General features: G+C 37.2%; 1 protein-coding gene across 1 annotated transcript; it reads right to left on the reverse strand.

The window, feature by feature from the left end:
• Window positions 1–1,174: 1,174 nt before the first annotated feature.
• LOC120536371 lies at window positions 1,175–15,216 on the reverse strand. The gene is made up of 7 exons (XM_039764696.1): window positions 15,048–15,216; window positions 14,909–14,929; window positions 11,370–11,654; window positions 8,887–8,907; window positions 4,216–4,296; window positions 3,007–3,038; window positions 1,175–1,439 (listed from the first exon to the last, which is right to left on the reverse strand). The coding sequence occupies exons 1-7, from the start codon at window positions 15,076–15,078 to the stop codon at window positions 1,251–1,253; spliced, it is 660 nt and encodes a 219-aa protein (XP_039620630.1). The 5' UTR covers window positions 15,079–15,216; the 3' UTR covers window positions 1,175–1,250.
• Window positions 15,217–17,585: the final 2,369 nt, after the last annotated feature.

The following is a 17,585-nucleotide window of genomic DNA, read 5'->3' on the forward strand; positions in this document are numbered from 1 at the left end:
AGAGTATGGAGCGGTTCATGAGGAGAATGTCACAAAATTTTTTTCTTGGCTATTAATACAAACAAAATGGGGTAAGTAACAGAGAATACAAAGATTATTTTTTGCTAGAGTTTTTTGTTAATCTGTGGTTTGTAATTTTCAATTCAATATTGCAGCCACCTCAGTAAAAACAGAATTCCATGATTAGGCAGTAGTTGCTCTCAAATTGAGTCCTGCAGTCTTTTGTTCCAACCCTAATGTAGAATTCGATAACTGATCTCTGATTGAGAAGTGCTTAAAATTATGATGGGAATTAGACCAGTGGATCAAGACTGCTACTTTAAAATGAGTTCAGCAAGAGCATGGAGATGAAAAACATTTGCAAAAAAACGCATGGAATACAGTAAGTGACCAAGTAATATGATAGACGGGAAGACTTTAGGGACCTTCAAAACACGACTTGAGGTTATTTTGCGGGGTTTAAATGAATAGTAGCTTTGTCGTTCTGAGTGCCCTGCTCTCATCTAAGTTTTTTCTAACGTTCTAATAACAGAACTTGTCGTTTCGTTTTTCGGCTTATTAGCGTTGCCACTTTGCCTTGCTGGCTCTTTCTTTTGGTGTGGCTTTTTCTTTTAGAGAATATTTTCCAAATGATTTGTGGATCGGACCAGATCGATAATTCTCAATCTTTTATCTTTTCTTACTTTTGAAATATTCTTCGAAAACAGATTCTTCATGACGACCACACACAATTGTAAATGCGGCCAAGTTAATTGTTAATTAACAAGAAGCAATGAAAAACAGAGAATGGAGACTAAAGGAAGCAATTAAGAGTTGGGAAAAGGAAGCCAGGGTGACATAAACCGGTGTGTCTATCCTGTGCAGAGAAGACGAGCGACCAGATCAGATTGAATATTACTGAGAACTTACTAGGAGAACCAAATGAAACAGAAATCCAAACACTTTAATTAAATGAGTGAAGTGAAAAAGTGACAATAATTTACAATTCTCCACAGCTCACGTGGACTGGAATGTTTCACCTCCCATCTTCTTTACTTATTTTACTGCCACCTTTATCCAAGGCGACTTACAACATTTATGATACAATTGGTTCCATTTTTTTTTTGCTTTTCCAATTGTAGCACAAGCAGGTGAAGTGACTTGCTCAGGAACACACAGGTGTCAGCAGTGGGATTTGAACTCACAACCTCAGGGTTTGAGGTCCAAAGCTTTAACCACACGTCATGCCTCCATTAGTTTTCACGGTATGGTCAGCACAGCCTCTCTTCAGTGTGTATTTCGGCATTCTCAGACTGGAGTGGCACAGTACAAGTCTTGGATTTTAAGGTAATTTTTGAGTACACCATATTGCAGTCCTCCTGTTTGGCCATTTCACTGGTGGTGCATTTCTTGAGTTTCACCTCGGAGTAAATAACAGACGCATCTTGAGGAGCATCATTCTGAAATAACAACAAATTAAAAAGTAAAATTAGCCATTTGGATCTCTGAAGTCAAAAATCACTAATTTGAATTAAAATATTTCCTATTACCCGTGTTACAGGTGACACCTGACATTATCAAACAGCACTACGGGGGACACTGTTATGCTGTATTATATGTGTATGCTTGTCTGTGTGTGACATCAAGCTCAAGTTTGTTGTCATGTGCACAGAATGCATTGTTAAAAGAATAAGTGTTTGTCTGCCTGGTTGCTATGTCTCTGTCATTCCAACAGACAGTGAATCACAAACATTAACACTACTTTTACAAATCCCATACCAATGGCATATAACTGAGACATATGTGTTGTATTTATCATTCCAACAGATGGTACATCACAAATATTAACACTGCTTTTGCGAATCCCATACCAAATGACATTAAAAGAGACATATGCATTGCTTGTATCATTCCAACAAATGGCACATAACAACCATTAACTCTGCTTTTACAAATAGCTCGACTCCATAAAACTACTCCTACTTAGAAAGTAACTTTGACAATAAACAAAGTATTAGTTAAATCAGACAACATGAGAAAGGAGAGAAAGTCAAAATCTAGAAAGTAACAAAAAGAATAAACAAGGTGAAAACTCTCGCTGAAACTCTCACTACAGAAGATTTTTCTTTATACTTTCTTGTTTGAAAGAGATCAAATGAGTGGATAGCAAACTACTATGTGCCACCATCTTTTATAGGTGAAGTACATTGAGAAAGCATGTCGTGATATCTGTATTATATAACCACAAAGGACAACAGCAGCTGTAAACAAGGTGGCTGCTCCCATGAATCTGTGCTGCAAAATTCTGGAAAATGGCAATGTGCAAATGTTGCCATCATCACAATTTAAAAAGTCAATACAAAATGGTTTATACAGAACATCCATCTAACTTGTCTAATATTTACACCTGTGTGTATTCCTTGTAATAATAATACTTTTTGGAAGAAAGCTGAATAAAATGTGAAGGACTGAGAATTAATTATCCATTTATGGCTTCAAATCATTTGGGTGACATCCATGGAAAGGAAAAAAGAATCTGCAATATAAGAATGAGCTGACATGGCAGAGTTAAAACAGTAGCAAGCCATGGAATTAAATAAGATCTGTTATCAGTAAGGATTGGTTTGTAATTAAGCGACTGGGTTACAACAAAAACCTGTCCTGAGTGATTGTTAAAAATAATTTAGTAAGTTGTTTTTTTTTTTTCTAGTTTGCATATTCTCCTTTTTCCTTGTGTGGATTTTCCTCAGAGTCCTCTGTATTTCCTCCCATATGTCCACAGACGTGTGTGCTAAAGGCTCATTTAAAATGGAAAAAATAGCACATAACACTGGAAATGCAGAATGGGCTGCCACATCAGTTTATTCATTCATTCATTTTATCAAATTTCATGCAAACTTTTTAGAATTTCCATTAAATTATAATTTTTTTTTTTATTGCTTAGTTTGTTAGTTTTTTTTCAATTGTGTGCACTGTTGAAGCTTGAAAATTATATTTTTCATTAGTAACTTGGATGGAAATACTTACCAGTGCTGAACAGTCTCTGTTAGTTTCATTATCTGTAATGGAGAAAAACATAACATTATCTGTAACAAAAGTGAATTACTCACTTAGGACACTGGTGACGATTAAGTGTTTGCTTTATTATGTTAGCATTAGCTGTGCTACCTGCCTAAAATGGTTTGAAATTTAAGTAATCAACATAGACATCTGTGTTAGCATTTGCAGTTCACCGTCTATCATGCATATACAGGGTGGTCCAGATCTAATTATGCAGATCCAGATCATCTGGATGACTTTGATTTATGCGGGGACGATTCCAGTTCAGCGCAAAAACGATTCTTCATGTCATCAGTTTGCACATTTCTCGATGGTCCGGGATTTTTCGGGTGATTTTCTATGTAATTAACTTAATAACTTATAGAGTAATGAAAATTGCATAATTAGATCTGGACCATCCTATAGTAACAAAATGCATTACTACAAATATTTCTGAGGTGGCATCTGGTGGAATGACAAATACAATGTACACATCTCTGTTATATGCCATTTGGGATGGGATTCATGACGTTAGTGTTGATGTTTGTGATGCACCCTCTGTAGGAATGACGATTGCAATGCATGTGTCTCTGTTGTATGTCATTTGGCATGTGGTTCATGAAATCAGTGTGATGTTTATGATGCAGCATCTCTTGGAATGACAAATGCAATGCATAGGTCTCTGTTATTTGCCATTTGGTTTGGGATTCATAAAAGCAGTGTTAATGTTTGTGATGTGCCATCTGTTAAAATGACAGATCACAGCAACCATACAGATGCACATACAATTACCCTTTTATAAAGGGGATGTAGTAGTAGGGTGTTGTAACATGTTCGCCATTATGGATGAAATGAGAAGTCAAGCAAAATGACACCTTTTATTGGCTAACTAAAAAGATTACAATATGCAAGCTTTCAAGGCCTCTTCTTCAGGTAAGAAGCCAATAAAAGGTGTCATTTACTTTGACTGCTCATAAAGGGGGGTGCTAATTTAATTATTACATTTTAAGTTATATGGCTGAAAATGAAAGGACACATACTAGATCCTTGGTATTTGAACACTTTATTTCTAAGGATAGAAACTGCCAATGATTAACAACAAAGTCCGTCACAATCACAGACATATCTTAAGGATTTGTAGAATAACATTTATGTTGACCGTTAAGGCAGACTGTTCATGACTCAAACATAACTTACTTTTTTTCCTAATGAGAAAGGTGACTATTCCTCCTGCTACTGACATCAGGAAGAGAATCACCCCTGCAGTGATGAAGAGAGCTTGAAGAAAAGAATATTCATGTTTATTCTGAGCAAGTCCATATAAAAAATGCACACGATAGCATCATTCAGCCCACCTAATAAAATTTAGGCTTGAAGTGTTTAACCTAAAATTCAGGAACTCAATGCAGAATGTCTTCTTAAGCATTGCTCAGTAAAGTATGCATTTGTCGTATCCTGTAATTTGAAAGCTGCTTAAATTGAACATTACTGAATATTATTATTAATCAATTATTAAATCAGATTATTCCAATATAAGACATAGTGGGGCAGTGGTACTGCCGCCGCCTCAAAGTAAAGAGACCAGGGTTCACGTCCAGGGTCCTCCCTGTGTCTGAGTGGGTTCCTGCCTGGTGCTCCTGTGCCACACAGCACTCAGATGAACGACCAATCAAATGATGTTTTAAAAGTGCTATGTAGACCAAGAGAAGCCCTTGTTAAGGTCTTGTCTTATTACATAAGAGTAACTGAGTAATAGATGCATTTTTGCAGAACCTAAACTAAAGTGTCACCCAAAATTATTTAATAAACAAAACTGTAATAACTGACTCGTGGATCAAGTAAAATGCGAAATGCTCCAACTTTCATATCCGTTAACTTAGTCACCTGACACACCTGAAAAATACGCCAGACGTACATCGTCTAACTTGTTTAAATTACAATGACTGGGGTTCCTTAGTAAGCTAAAGGTGTAATCCTGGTCTGCAACCCACATTGGGGTTCTGAGGCTGACCAGAGATGCTTCAGTTTGAATATCGATTAAGGCTGATGCTTCGGAAGAAGTTCCTTTGACACGGAGACAACAGTTTTAACTTACCTAACCAATTCAAAGGTGAATCTGAGGGTGAAATAAAGAGACAAAACAAATAAACATGAGAAAAGTTCAGGTACTAATGTAATTCACGTCTAGTAATGACAACAGTTAAAAAAATATTAGAAATCCCAACAGGCCATTAAAGAAGAATAGCAGACAATTCAATGCTTCTACTTATGTGCTGATTAAGTTTATTTTTATTGATTGATTGGATGTATTATTTGTCCTGTGTATTCTTCTTTTTTATGTTCCTGCTGCTGTATGTATCTGAATTTCCCCACGGGATCAATAACGTTTTATCTAATCTATCCAATCTAATTTAAAAGTTGAGCGTAGTAGGTTCTTCCAGCATTTTAAGAGTGACATAATCATTAATGAAGTTAAGAGGAAATTACAAATACAGAAAATGTAATTGTAAATGTTCTCATTTTTCAAAATTCTTCACCTGGTAAGAAGTTGAAAGCCTCGCTGTAGTCCCAGAAACAGAACTAAAGGTTAATTTAAATAAGATGTAACTCTTGTAACTTTTATCCATGAGTGTTTAAAGAAGTTAGTCATAATACATACACTCATATAAAAAAGTTTGAGAACCCCTCACAGCCTCTCAGCCTGCATAATAATTGACTCTCCTTTCAACATAAAAGATAACAGTGGTATGTCTTTCATTTCCTAGGAACATCTGAGTACTGGAGGGTTTTCAGAACAAAGATTTAGTGACGCAGTATTTAGTTGTATGAAATTAAATCAAATGTGAAAAACTGGCTGTGCACAAATGTGGGTCCCCTTGTCATTTTGCTGATTTGAATGCCTGTCACTGCTCAATGCTGATTAATTGGTTGGATGAGCTCGTTAAGCCTTGAACTTCATAGACAGGAGTGTCCAGTCATGAGTGGTCAAAGGTATTTAAGGTGGTCAATCGCAAGTTGTGCTTCCCTTTGACTCTCCTCTGAAGAGCGACAGACAGCATGGGATGCTCAAAGCAACTCTCAAAAGATCTGAAAACAAGGATTGTTGAGTCTCATGGTTTAGGGGAAGGCTACAAAAAGCCATCTCAGAGGTTTAAACTGTCAGTTTCAACTGTAAGGAATGGAATCAGGAAATGGAAGGCCACGGGCACAGTTGCTGTTAAACCAACTCAGGTCTGGCAGGCCAAGAAAAATACTGGAGCGGCATATGCATAGGATTGTAAGAATGGTTACAGACAACCCACGGATCCCCTCCAAAGACCTGCAAGAACATCTCGCTGCAGATGGTGTATCTGTAAATCGTTCTACAATTCAGCGCAATTTGCACAAAAAACATCTGTATGGCAGGGTGATAAGAAAGAAGCCCTTTCTGCACTCACGCCACAAAAAGAGTCGCTTGTTGTATGTAAATGCTCATTTAGACAAGCCAGATTCATTTGGGAACAAAGTGCTTTGAACTGATGAGACAAAAATGGAGTTATTCGGTCATAACGAAAAGCGCTTTGCATGGCGGAAGAAGAACACCGCATTCCAAGAAAAAACACCTGCTACCTCCTGTCAAATGTGGTGGAGGTTCCATCATGCTGTGGGGCTGTGTGGCCAGTTCAGTGACTGGGGCCCTTGTTAAAGTCGAGGGTCAGATGAATTCCACCCAATATCAACAAATTCTTCAGGATAACGTTCAAGCATCAGTCACAAAGTTGAAGTTACGCAGGGGTTGGATATTCCAACAAGACAATGACCCAAAACACAGTTCAAAATCTACAAAGGCATTCCTGCAGAAGCAGAAGTACAATGTTCTGGACTGGCCATCACAGTCCCCTGACTTGAATATCATTGAAAATCTATGGGATGATTTGAAGCAGGCTGTCCATCAAATTAAACTGAACTGGAGAGATTTTGTATAGAAGAAAAGCCAAAAATACCTCCATCCAGAATCCAGACACTCATCAAAGGCTATAGGAGGCGTCTAGAGGCTCAAAGGAGCAAAAGGAGACTCAACTAAGTATTGATGTCATATCTTTGTTGGGGTGCCCACATTTATGCACCTGTCTAATTTTGTTTTGATTCATATTGCATATTTTCTGTTAATCCAATAAACTTAATGTCACTGCTGAAATACTACTGTGTCCATAAGGCATGTCAGATATATAAAGGAAGTTGCTACTTTGAAAGCTCAACCAATGATAAACAAAACCCCAAAGTATTAAGAGGGGTTCCCAAACTTTTTCATATGACTGTATAATCACATTTTCTTTTAATATTGAAAGCAATTATGCAGAGTTTGCCGATAGGTTCCCTAACACTTAATTATCGTGTTGTATAAGAATTAGCTATAACTACAGAATACTGAGCACGTCTGAAGATTGAAGGGTCATCTTTTGAAAAGGACTTGAGAGTTGACTGGCTACTGTCTACATCCAGGATGTAAAAGCCATTAAGAAAGCCAATTAATTGGATATTTTGCAGCTCAACATATGGGTTATAAGTTGACAGAGGTGATATTTAAACTATGAAACACAGTAGGTTAATGTTATATGGAAAAATGTAGTCAGTTATGCTCTGCATATTATAAAAACTGCTAAAGAAAGTTGCGGAACAAGACTAATTAAAGGACTGTGGGCTGAAGTGTTTGGTGAATAGATGGATTCCGATTAAATGTAGCACTAATATTATACCTTACACTGAAAAACAGACACTTGGAATACTTTACCAAGTAGCATAGGTGACAGTAATACTTTGGGGTCTTTCAAATATCCACTCAGGGTTATTTTGCAAAGTTTTTGTGTAAAATAGAGACTTAATGGCTTTGCTGGATTGAACGGCCTACTTTCATCAAAACATTTATGTTCCTACAAAGCGCAGCTCCCATTTACTACTACCACAGTACACTTACTGCAAAAACAATCACACATGTTTTTTCAGAATGCTCCTTTTCTGCCATTGGAAATGATCTTGGTGATATATGTATTTATGTAATTTTAACATTAAAATTTTTTACCATTGAGACCTGTAGTAAAATAAACACCCAGATTAACTAACAAATACCCAAAATTAATATAAAGAAAATCAGGAGTGGTCTCCCTTCGACTTTCTCATACACGCAGATATAGGGATGGATATTTGAGGCATAAACTGCAAGACAATGATTATATTTTTTATATTATGTACATTAAAGAATCATCAACAAGAAATCAAATCAAATTAATAATATATTTAACAATTATTATAAAAGTAAAGTTTAACAAATTGGACTCTGCAGCTGCATGAATAAAAGGTAAACTACCACTTCTGGTTAGTGGAAATAGCCCCAAAGTTGATAGAAATCTATGTTTTGTACCTAATACTTGTTTGCAAAATTTGGTTGACCGAAGTGAAAGTGTACAGACACACAGAGACAGACACACAGACATAATTCCAAAAATAGTATTTTCGGACTCGGGAAGATCTAAAACATCGAGATTCACTAAAATCGTATTTTTGGATGATTACAATACTTTCCCTGTGAGAAAGTAAATCGGACTCAGGAAGGTCTAAAACGTTGAGATTCATCAAAAAGAGGATTCCAATATTTTCCCTATACTTCGCATACAAGAAAGCCAGAGAGGTCTAAAACTTTGAGATTAATCAAAATCTCGACATCAAATGTCTGGACGATTAAAATACTTTCCCTGTACTTTGTATATGAGAAAGTAACAATTCACACATAAATGACTGAGTGACTTATGTCCTAATGAAATCAGAAGAGTATTAAAAATACATTTTATTGGGATTAACACAATTCTGCTTTTTCTTATAGTGTTACCTTACCTGATTGTTTGCCAGCACTATCTGAAAAGAAAGAAAAACACGTATAGTAAGTACAATCACTATGACCTGCAAAGGAAGCCATCTTCAGTTTAATGAACAACTCAATAAATCATTGAACATTTATGAAGTTTACAAGATTTGGAGGACATGAAAGCCTACAATCTTTGCCTCTCAGTGTGTCATTTCAGTGGACATTTGTAGCTATTTAGGTAAAATCTACTTTAACTAAGAAAGCATTTGACCGAGGAAACTGGGTAAAACTACTAGGCATATTGAGAGACTTTTGAGTAGATTAGACTAATTAGGAATTTGTACATCAAGTAAGAACCACATGCAGACTAACACAAGAATCGCAAATAGGAAGTGGTAATAGACAGGGAAGCTCACTCACACCAATCCTGTTTAACATCTACAGTACATGGAAAAGAATAATTAAAGAAGCAATCACAAACCACAAGTCAGGTGAGAAACTTGGAGGAAGATGGATTGCATCGATAAGATTTGCAGTTGAAAAAGCAATCACATCAAACAATGAAGACTTCAAAGACATTGAAGAACAATGAAGGGCTACAGAAACTAATGAACAAATGAGATTACACATGCAAGATATATGGTCTGGTCTGGTCAGGTCAGGTTGGGGAGCCTGCACTGGTATAGGGTGGTTGCCACACCCACCATCCTATGAAACAGGTTGGGATCCTGGTTGGCAACCCCCCAGGTAGACTCTCGGCCAAGCCCAACCCATTGGAAATGACCCTCTATCTGCCACAGCCAGGTGTTACGTGGGTGTTCCTTTGACCTGGCACATCCATTTAGGTTCTCAACAATGAGAATTCTGTGAGCCGGATCACCCTCAAGGAATCGCACCACATAGCCGTAGTGCCGTAACTGAAGTCATGTGCCTCATTCGGGACTCCATGAGCAACACACAGTCAAACCAACGGTACCCAAGGATTCTCCAAAGAGACACATTTTAAAGGCGTCCAATTTTCATCTCAGGTCACTGGAGAGCGTCCATTAAAGAAAAGAATAATAACAACAGTACTCGGGAGTGTTGCATCATATGGAGCAGAGACATGGGCAACAACGAAAGGGGATGAAAAAGGATTGGAAGCATTAGAACTGTGGCTATGGAGGAGGATGGGAAAGGTCAGTTAGATGGATAAATGAACGAGTGAAAAAGTGTTGGAAGCAGGGAGATGAAGGTAACAAAACTGGACGGGACATGAACTAAGAGGAGATAGATTTATTTAATTTTTAAATGATTTTATTTAACTTGACTCCTCTTTCTGTTTGTTTGTCTGGATCAAATCTTGCAACTGATTTTAAACCCACTTTTGGTGAAGCGAATTTCTTCAAATATTGCATACGTGTCCAGTATCGATGACAATACAATAATCTATCAGAATTTATGCTATCACGTAACAAATTTTGGCAAAATCAACGGTTCTGCAGTTCCAATTAATGCACACACAGCAATGATGGAGAGAGAATATAGTGTGATACAGGAGCATATAAGCGAGAGACCTGTCGGAGTGGCTAAATGCGCCTGACGATCACAGTGAGGAGGTATTGCCGTTCTGTACTCGATATTTTTAATTTGTAGCGACCGACCGCCAATCCCATAAGAGCCTGAACAGAAAAATAGAGACGAAAATATAATTCTTTTTAGTATTCAAATAATTCTGCAAAGAAAGTATATTATGTAATATTTTTAAAGAAACTTCCCGTTCATGAAAAATGATTAAAGAAAAGTCATTTGCAAAATACTAAAAAACTAGGGCAAAGGTAGAAGGGAAGAAATCAAGAGGAAGGCCAAACTGGGACTGGTGATTACCTGAAAGATGGTAAATCATACCAAGAAATGAAAAGCACAGCAGAAGACAGAATACAATGGAGGAACTGACCGTATATATGGCAGTCAACAAAAGAAGAAAGAAGAAGACTTTAACAGACATTTCATGTATTCAGCAATTATTATTTTTGCTATAATTTGAAATTTTTGTTCATTTACTTGCCTGTTGCTGTGGATCTCGTCGGGCTAACTGCCTCTGTTTTGGAGAAACAGAAGAATATTATCTAAAATATTTTTCTTGTGACGCACATTTTCAATTTATCAGCTTCTACTGTTATGGAGTCATTACTGTCACAGGTAGAGAGTGTAATGAAATTCTTAACTTGCATGTGTTAATCAACAAACAACACATCGCCACTCTCAAGCGCTGTGATTTTAACAACTTACTGATTTTTGTCCCCAAAACTGCACAGCAGTAGGCAGTAAAGGACCAACTCTGGACTGGGCACCAGTCCATCAAACTGGTGAATGCCGCTTCACACAATAAAGATAGACCAGTTTGTTCATGTGATCATTTTGAGCATGTTTTAATAACCACATGGCTTAAAGCTTTACATTTAAGTTATAAAACAAAGCACATAATTAATTCTATTTGTGACACTAGGCATTAGTGTAGTGCGTGCCTCACCATTGCTCTTGAGAATGACAGGGGCGCTCTTCTTGATGTAGGATTTGCCCAGTTTTAACACACACATGTAACTCTCCTCACTTTTAGTGTTGGTTTGAATGGGAAATTTTGCCTCCTTCAAACCCCACGTGGATTTTGACTCGAAGAGCACTCCATCCCTGTACAGTTCAAATGTGCTCTCAATGTTGAAACTTTTCTGTTTTGGCAACAGACATGTGATGGTCACTCCTACTCCTTTGTCTGTCTGATTTCGTTCTACTTGTAAAAGAACTGCATCTTGTGTTTCTACAAAAAACAAATATAAAAAACGGAGCTTTCATTATAATTTTAACACCACTGTTCAAACATTCCACAAAAATTTGTGGTCATTCCTTCTCACATTTCTTGGTGGATTTAAGGAGTCTCTTTTCTCTAATCTCTCTAATGCTTTTTTGGTTCTATTCGATAAATGTCCTGACCATTTAAAATGTAATCGAATTTCATGTTTTTTGCTTAAATTACAATGAGATCAATAAAGAAATGGAAATGAAAAACCCACGCATGTGAACATTTATATAAAGTTTCACATTATTCAATGTATACAATAATACATGTTTCACTTCACTTGATTTTCATTGTGTGACAGCTCTTTAAATATTTTTTAATCTTTTCTGTCAAAAATGTTGAACTCTTCACAGTAAGACACAACAAAGTTAAAACAGTGTGAGGTAAGAAATGTAACAAACACAATTAGAAGGATAAATGGTAAACACTAATGAAATGGCGGAGAGATAAAATCAATAGAACATATAAAAATACATAATACATGATATTAATTCAATAGATAAGAATAATTTATTACATTTTAAGTTGAACTAGCAAATATCAGCTGTTAAAGAACTAATAAATGTTAGCATTTAGTAAACATAAAGAAAGGTCATGTTAAGTGTGCCCATTTTATATTCTCAATTTAGCATATTTTATTTTTTTATAGAAATGAGTTTTTAAAATTCATTTTATTTCCTTACTTATTTACAACACACTGATATTATCACTTTGTTTATCCAAAAAAAGTTTTTCCTAGTTTGGCTATGAATTTGCATACGTTCGACTTGATTATAAGCAATGTTATTTTTCTTAAATAAAATGAATAAAATGTAAAGAAAAAATATAAAAAACTATACAAACTTAGCATTAGTGTAAGGCTTTGTATATTAATTTATTTTAAAAGAATGATTAACAAATTGAAACTTCACAGTTAGATAAAAATGAGTCACGTTCAAGAGAATAATGACGTGCTTGACACAAAAACAGCAATTTTATAAATCTACTTTTTTAGATTTTTTGATTAACATAAAACCATGGATACTAAGAAATACTTTACATGATTAAGGTTAAGGATAAAAGAAGTTGGTTGGGCTGAAAATCGGCAGCCATTATAATCCCCCAGGCCTAAACATGAGAACAACCGCTATGTATGCAATTAGTCTAGGTTTTTTATGCAGTGTAAAATTACAGAAGCATTCATTTCTTAAAATAAAATTGAGTAAATAAATAAATAAATAATAGAATTTACATCTTGCCTGAAGAAGCGGCCTGAGTTGCCTCGAAAGCTTGCATGTTGTAATCTTTTTAGTTAGCCAATAAAAGGGGTCATTTTGCTTGGCTTTTCTCTACATTCATAATGGCTAACACGGTACAACAACCTAGTACTACAGCAAAGGGTATGTAAGTAAAATATGTATTCATTTCAGGTATTTGGAGTTATGGCTATTCCTGCCTACCTTGTGTATATAATGTTGCCTAATATTTTGTAGGTCCCCTTCATGTCATCAGAACAGCTCTGAACTGTTGAGACATGGACTCCACAAGACTTCTGAAGGCATCCTGTGGTATCTGCAGCAGAATCTTTAAGTCCTGTACATTGCGAAGTGGGGCCTCCATGGATCAAACCTGTTTTTCCAGCACGTTCCACAGATCGGATTGAAATGGGAATTTGCAAGGCCAAACTCTTTGTCGTGTTCCTCAAATCATTACGGAAGAATTTTTGCATTGTGGCCTAGCACACAATGAGGACACTGCCATCAGCGAAATACTGCTGCCATGAAGGTGTGTGTGTGGTGTGCAGCAATCTTTACAAAGGTGGTAAGTGTCAAAGTAACATCCGCATGCATGCCACGACCCGAGATTTTCCAGAAGAACATTGCCCACAGCATCAAATTGCTTCCACTGGCTTGCTTTCTTTCCATAATGTATCCTGCTACAATGACTTCCCCAGGTAAACAATGCACAAGTACCCGACTGGCCACATGATCTAGAAGAAAATGTAATTCATCAAACCAGGCCACCTTCCTCTATTGCTCTGTGGTCCAGTTTTGACACTCATGTGCAATAAACACTATTGGCAGTGGACAGGGGTTAGTTAGCATGGGCATTCTGTCTGGTCTGCGGCAACACAGCAAGCTGTGATGTACTATGTGTTCTGACATCTTCCTCTCATGGCCACCATTACATTTTTCAGCACTTTTGTGCAACAGTAGCTCTTCTGTTGGATTGGACCAGTCCACATCGATGAGCCTTGAGTACCTACGACCCTGTTGCTGGATCAGCAGTTGTCCTTCGATTGGATCACTTTTGGTAGGTACTAACCACTGCATACCGGGAAGCACCCCACAAGACCTGAAGATGCTCCGACCCAGTTGTCTAGCCATCACAATCTGGCCCTTGTCAAAGTCACTCAGATCATTACGCTTGCCCATTTTTCTGCTTCCATCACCTTCAAGAACTGAGTGTTCACTTGCTGTCTGATATCTTCCACCCTTGTGTGGTGCCGTTGTAACACGATCATCAATGGCATTCACTTTACATTGTCAGTGGTTTAAATGTGGCTGATCGGTATATATGTGGGGGTGTATGTGGGAGAATGTTTCCACTCAGTTCACTTTAACATTTTTTGTTTCCATAATGTAAGCCCTTTTGTAATAATTTATAGTCTGCCTTTTTTGACATCTTGTACATTGCTTGGTTATTATGCTTTCTGTTATTATATTGCTCCGTGTGTCTTTTGTTGAATGTCCTTTTTGGTTATTTAAATGTCTGCTTATATTATCAGCTTAAAAAATCATTAAGTTCAATAATTGGAATATATACTGTATATATACTGTTGCTGAAGGGCTGATATTCTTCTATATATGAGTAATTAAATGCTGTTTGTTATATTTTGCTGGACTCTTACTTAATGGTCTAAAATAAGAAGAAGCACTTCAAGAGTCCAGTCAAACCAGTTTTCATTTTCCAAGTTTTTGCTGCACTTTTTAGTTCAGGTCATGATTCCTTAATTTTCATCTGTCCAAAAACCTCAACTACACTGGCAGCTCAGGATTCGTAAAGATTCCCTCGTTTTGTTTTTTTTTTTCCCTTTTTTCATCTTCAATAAGCTCAGTTGCTTCAATAACTTCAATAAACACAGTTTCTTGCCTAAAGAAGTATAGTTTCTGGCATTACTTGTAATAAATCCCCTTATATTATTATGTAAAGAATAGTCTTCTATAAGGACATACCTGGAGATGTCAACACAATACCTGAAACAATAAAAAGAAATGATAATAGTCAATTTAAAAAAAAAGACACGACACCTTTGGTACCACCGGTCAATTGATATCCTGATTGTAACCCTGTATAAAAACTCAAATGGCTTACCTGCCAGCGTTAAATAAATTATCCATCGCATGCTTCTTGGTGCTTGTTGGTGAGATTATAAACAGCAGTTAGAATTAAAAAAAGAGTGAAAAGTGGAGATTTGCCGTCACCCCGTCTGAGCTCTTCAGTTCGGAAAAGGATTTCGTTCCTTCAAAATGTGAAAACGACTGTCAGCCAGGCTACATTATCCGAACTGAGGAGTGAACATCTCTTCAGCTCAACGCAGGAGCAATGAAGTGAGTCAGCCAATGGAAAATAAGACATGAAGACCTTACACAAGTGGCTTTGGGAGGGGCTAAGCTTGTGACCACCCAAATCAACCCCCGCCCCCCTCAACCCAACCACCTCTGCCCACTTCTGTCTGAACGACACCTGTGTTTGTAAAATATAACATTGCGGAGTGGCAGTTAGCAGATGTCCATTGGCTATTTCACATTCATTTCAATCCATCCTTCCATTTACTGATGTTATCAGTTACTTAGCAGTAGAACACTGAATGCTGGATGATTTTCAAGTTTCAAATCCTTTGACAAACAACACCACACCAACTTTATTGTAGCAACAACTTCATGTACGTATTTTACACCTGCCACCTCAAACGGAATAGCAAGTGATGAGTCAACCTCTGATTATCAGTGAGGAGATAACTGAGCCCCGAGTGCTTAATAATAATAATTCTTTGTATTTATATATATATATATATTTATTTCTCACTACTCAAAGTGCTCAGCAATTGCAGGTTAAGGGCCATGCTCAAGGGCCCAACAGAGCAGAGTCCCTTTTGGAATTTACGGGATTCGAACCGGCAACCTTCCCATTACCAATACAGATCCCTAGCCTCAGACCAACCACACAGGCTTAGGGCCTGTGCTGACTGACTTTGTGGTGTCCTCTGTCACTAAAGCTCCAGGAAGTCCTGCTGCTTTGGACAAAAACCTGTATTGATCCAATTCCAAAGAAAGCAGGCGCATCTTTACATAATGACTATAAACCAATGACACTGACTTCCAATATCATGAAGACCTTCAAGAAGCTGGTCCTGAACTTATATGAGTCTACTTATGAAAGACCAATTGGACACACTTGCTGTTTGCCTGCTGGACACAAGTTAGCAAAACATGTCATTGAATATCTGCTCCATAAAGTTGGAAAAATCTGGCAGCAGTGTGAGGATTATGTTTTTTTGATTTATCCATTGCTGTTAAGGATTAAGCTCAGGGTGGATATAGGTGGATGACATCATTGTGTCCTGGACTGCAGTTTGTGAGGCTCAAGCACTGTCTGTCTCTGTGAGAGTCATGCTGGAGAAGCACAAGGAACTCTCCTGTCACTTTTTCTGTTCTCTCTCTTCACCTTAGTTTATAAGAACGGCAGAGGCCTCATGCATAATGCGTAGAATTCACACTAAAACATGGCGTAAGGACAAAAGCGTAAATGTTCATATGCACAAAAAAATCCAGATGCATAAATCTGTGCATTTGCCAACTTCCACATTCTTCCACTCCATAAATCCCAGTCAGTGTGAAAAGTAACGAATATGCTTGCACCTGCTGCCACTCCCCAAGTTCCTCCCAGAATTACACCTCTTTGAATATGCAAATCAATATAAATAGCCCTTAAGCTCAACGTTCTGTGAAAAGGCAATGGCAAAAGCATGGGGGAAATAGAAGAATTTCAGCGAATACCAAGTGGAGGCAAGGAAAAACATACAACATGATATAAACAACAAAAGGAAGTTGATCTAGTGACATAGAGTGTCGGAGAAACTCGAAAGTCGCACAGTGCCCGAAATAAAAAAGAAGTTGTCAGATATCAAAGTTAAAGTCATAAGCCGGGTCATAGCCCAGGTCATATGAAAGCTTATTAGGGTACAGAGGAAAAAAAATAGGCACACAATGTCAGCTTTAATCTATAAATTTCCACTTTAATAATGTAGTTTATTTTGTCATTAAAGTAAAAAATAATAAACTTCATCTTAAGATCATTTAATTTAATAGTTCCTCAAATCCCATCGTAATTAAAGTAGCACGTTAAATGCTTTGTTTTGTATTGGATCTTCTATGTACTCTATGTGTGTGAATCACTACGTGCTTCTTAAATGGGCTTTCTCTTCCTCCGACAGGACACAGAATCCATTACATTCAAGATATCACAGCTCTCTGAATAATTTAAATACTGAGATGCTTACTTGATATCATTTTCATGATGATAGGAATTAAAGCATGTGTTAAACATGGGAAGACTGTGGCACAGTTATAGTGACGAACTGGCGCCCGGTCCACAGATTGTTCCTGCCTCATACAAGATGCTTGCTGCGCCATGCACAACCTTTAATGAGATAATTTATTGCAGCAGTACTGCCTCTTTCAAACATACTAACTCCAATTCCTGTCCTTCCTTTTCTTTCTCCAAGTAACCAATCGCCACACAATCAGCTCTGTAGTAGACGTTAAGCCATCTGTAAGCTGGCTGTATCTATTGTAGGATAAGAACAGGCATCCCAGCTGGAGAGGAGCATAGTTTACAACCTGGACAGGA

Source organism: Polypterus senegalus, chromosome 10 (assembly GCF_016835505.1).
Source record: "Polypterus senegalus isolate Bchr_013 chromosome 10, ASM1683550v1, whole genome shotgun sequence".
Lineage (NCBI taxonomy): Eukaryota > Metazoa > Chordata > Cladistia > Polypteriformes > Polypteridae > Polypterus > Polypterus senegalus.

Coding starts and splice junctions, on each gene's coding strand:
- LOC120536371 (XM_039764696.1), bottom strand. CDS start 15,078: ATGCGATGGATAATTTATTTAACGCTGGCAG. Junction 14,930..15,047: donor AATTTATTTAACGCTGGCAG/GTAAGCCATTTG, acceptor TTATTGTTTCAG/GTATTGTGTTGACATCTCCA. Junction 3,039..4,215: donor CTTTCTCATTAGGAAAAAAA/GTAAGTTATGTT, acceptor TCTCCATTACAG/ATAATGAAACTAACAGAGAC.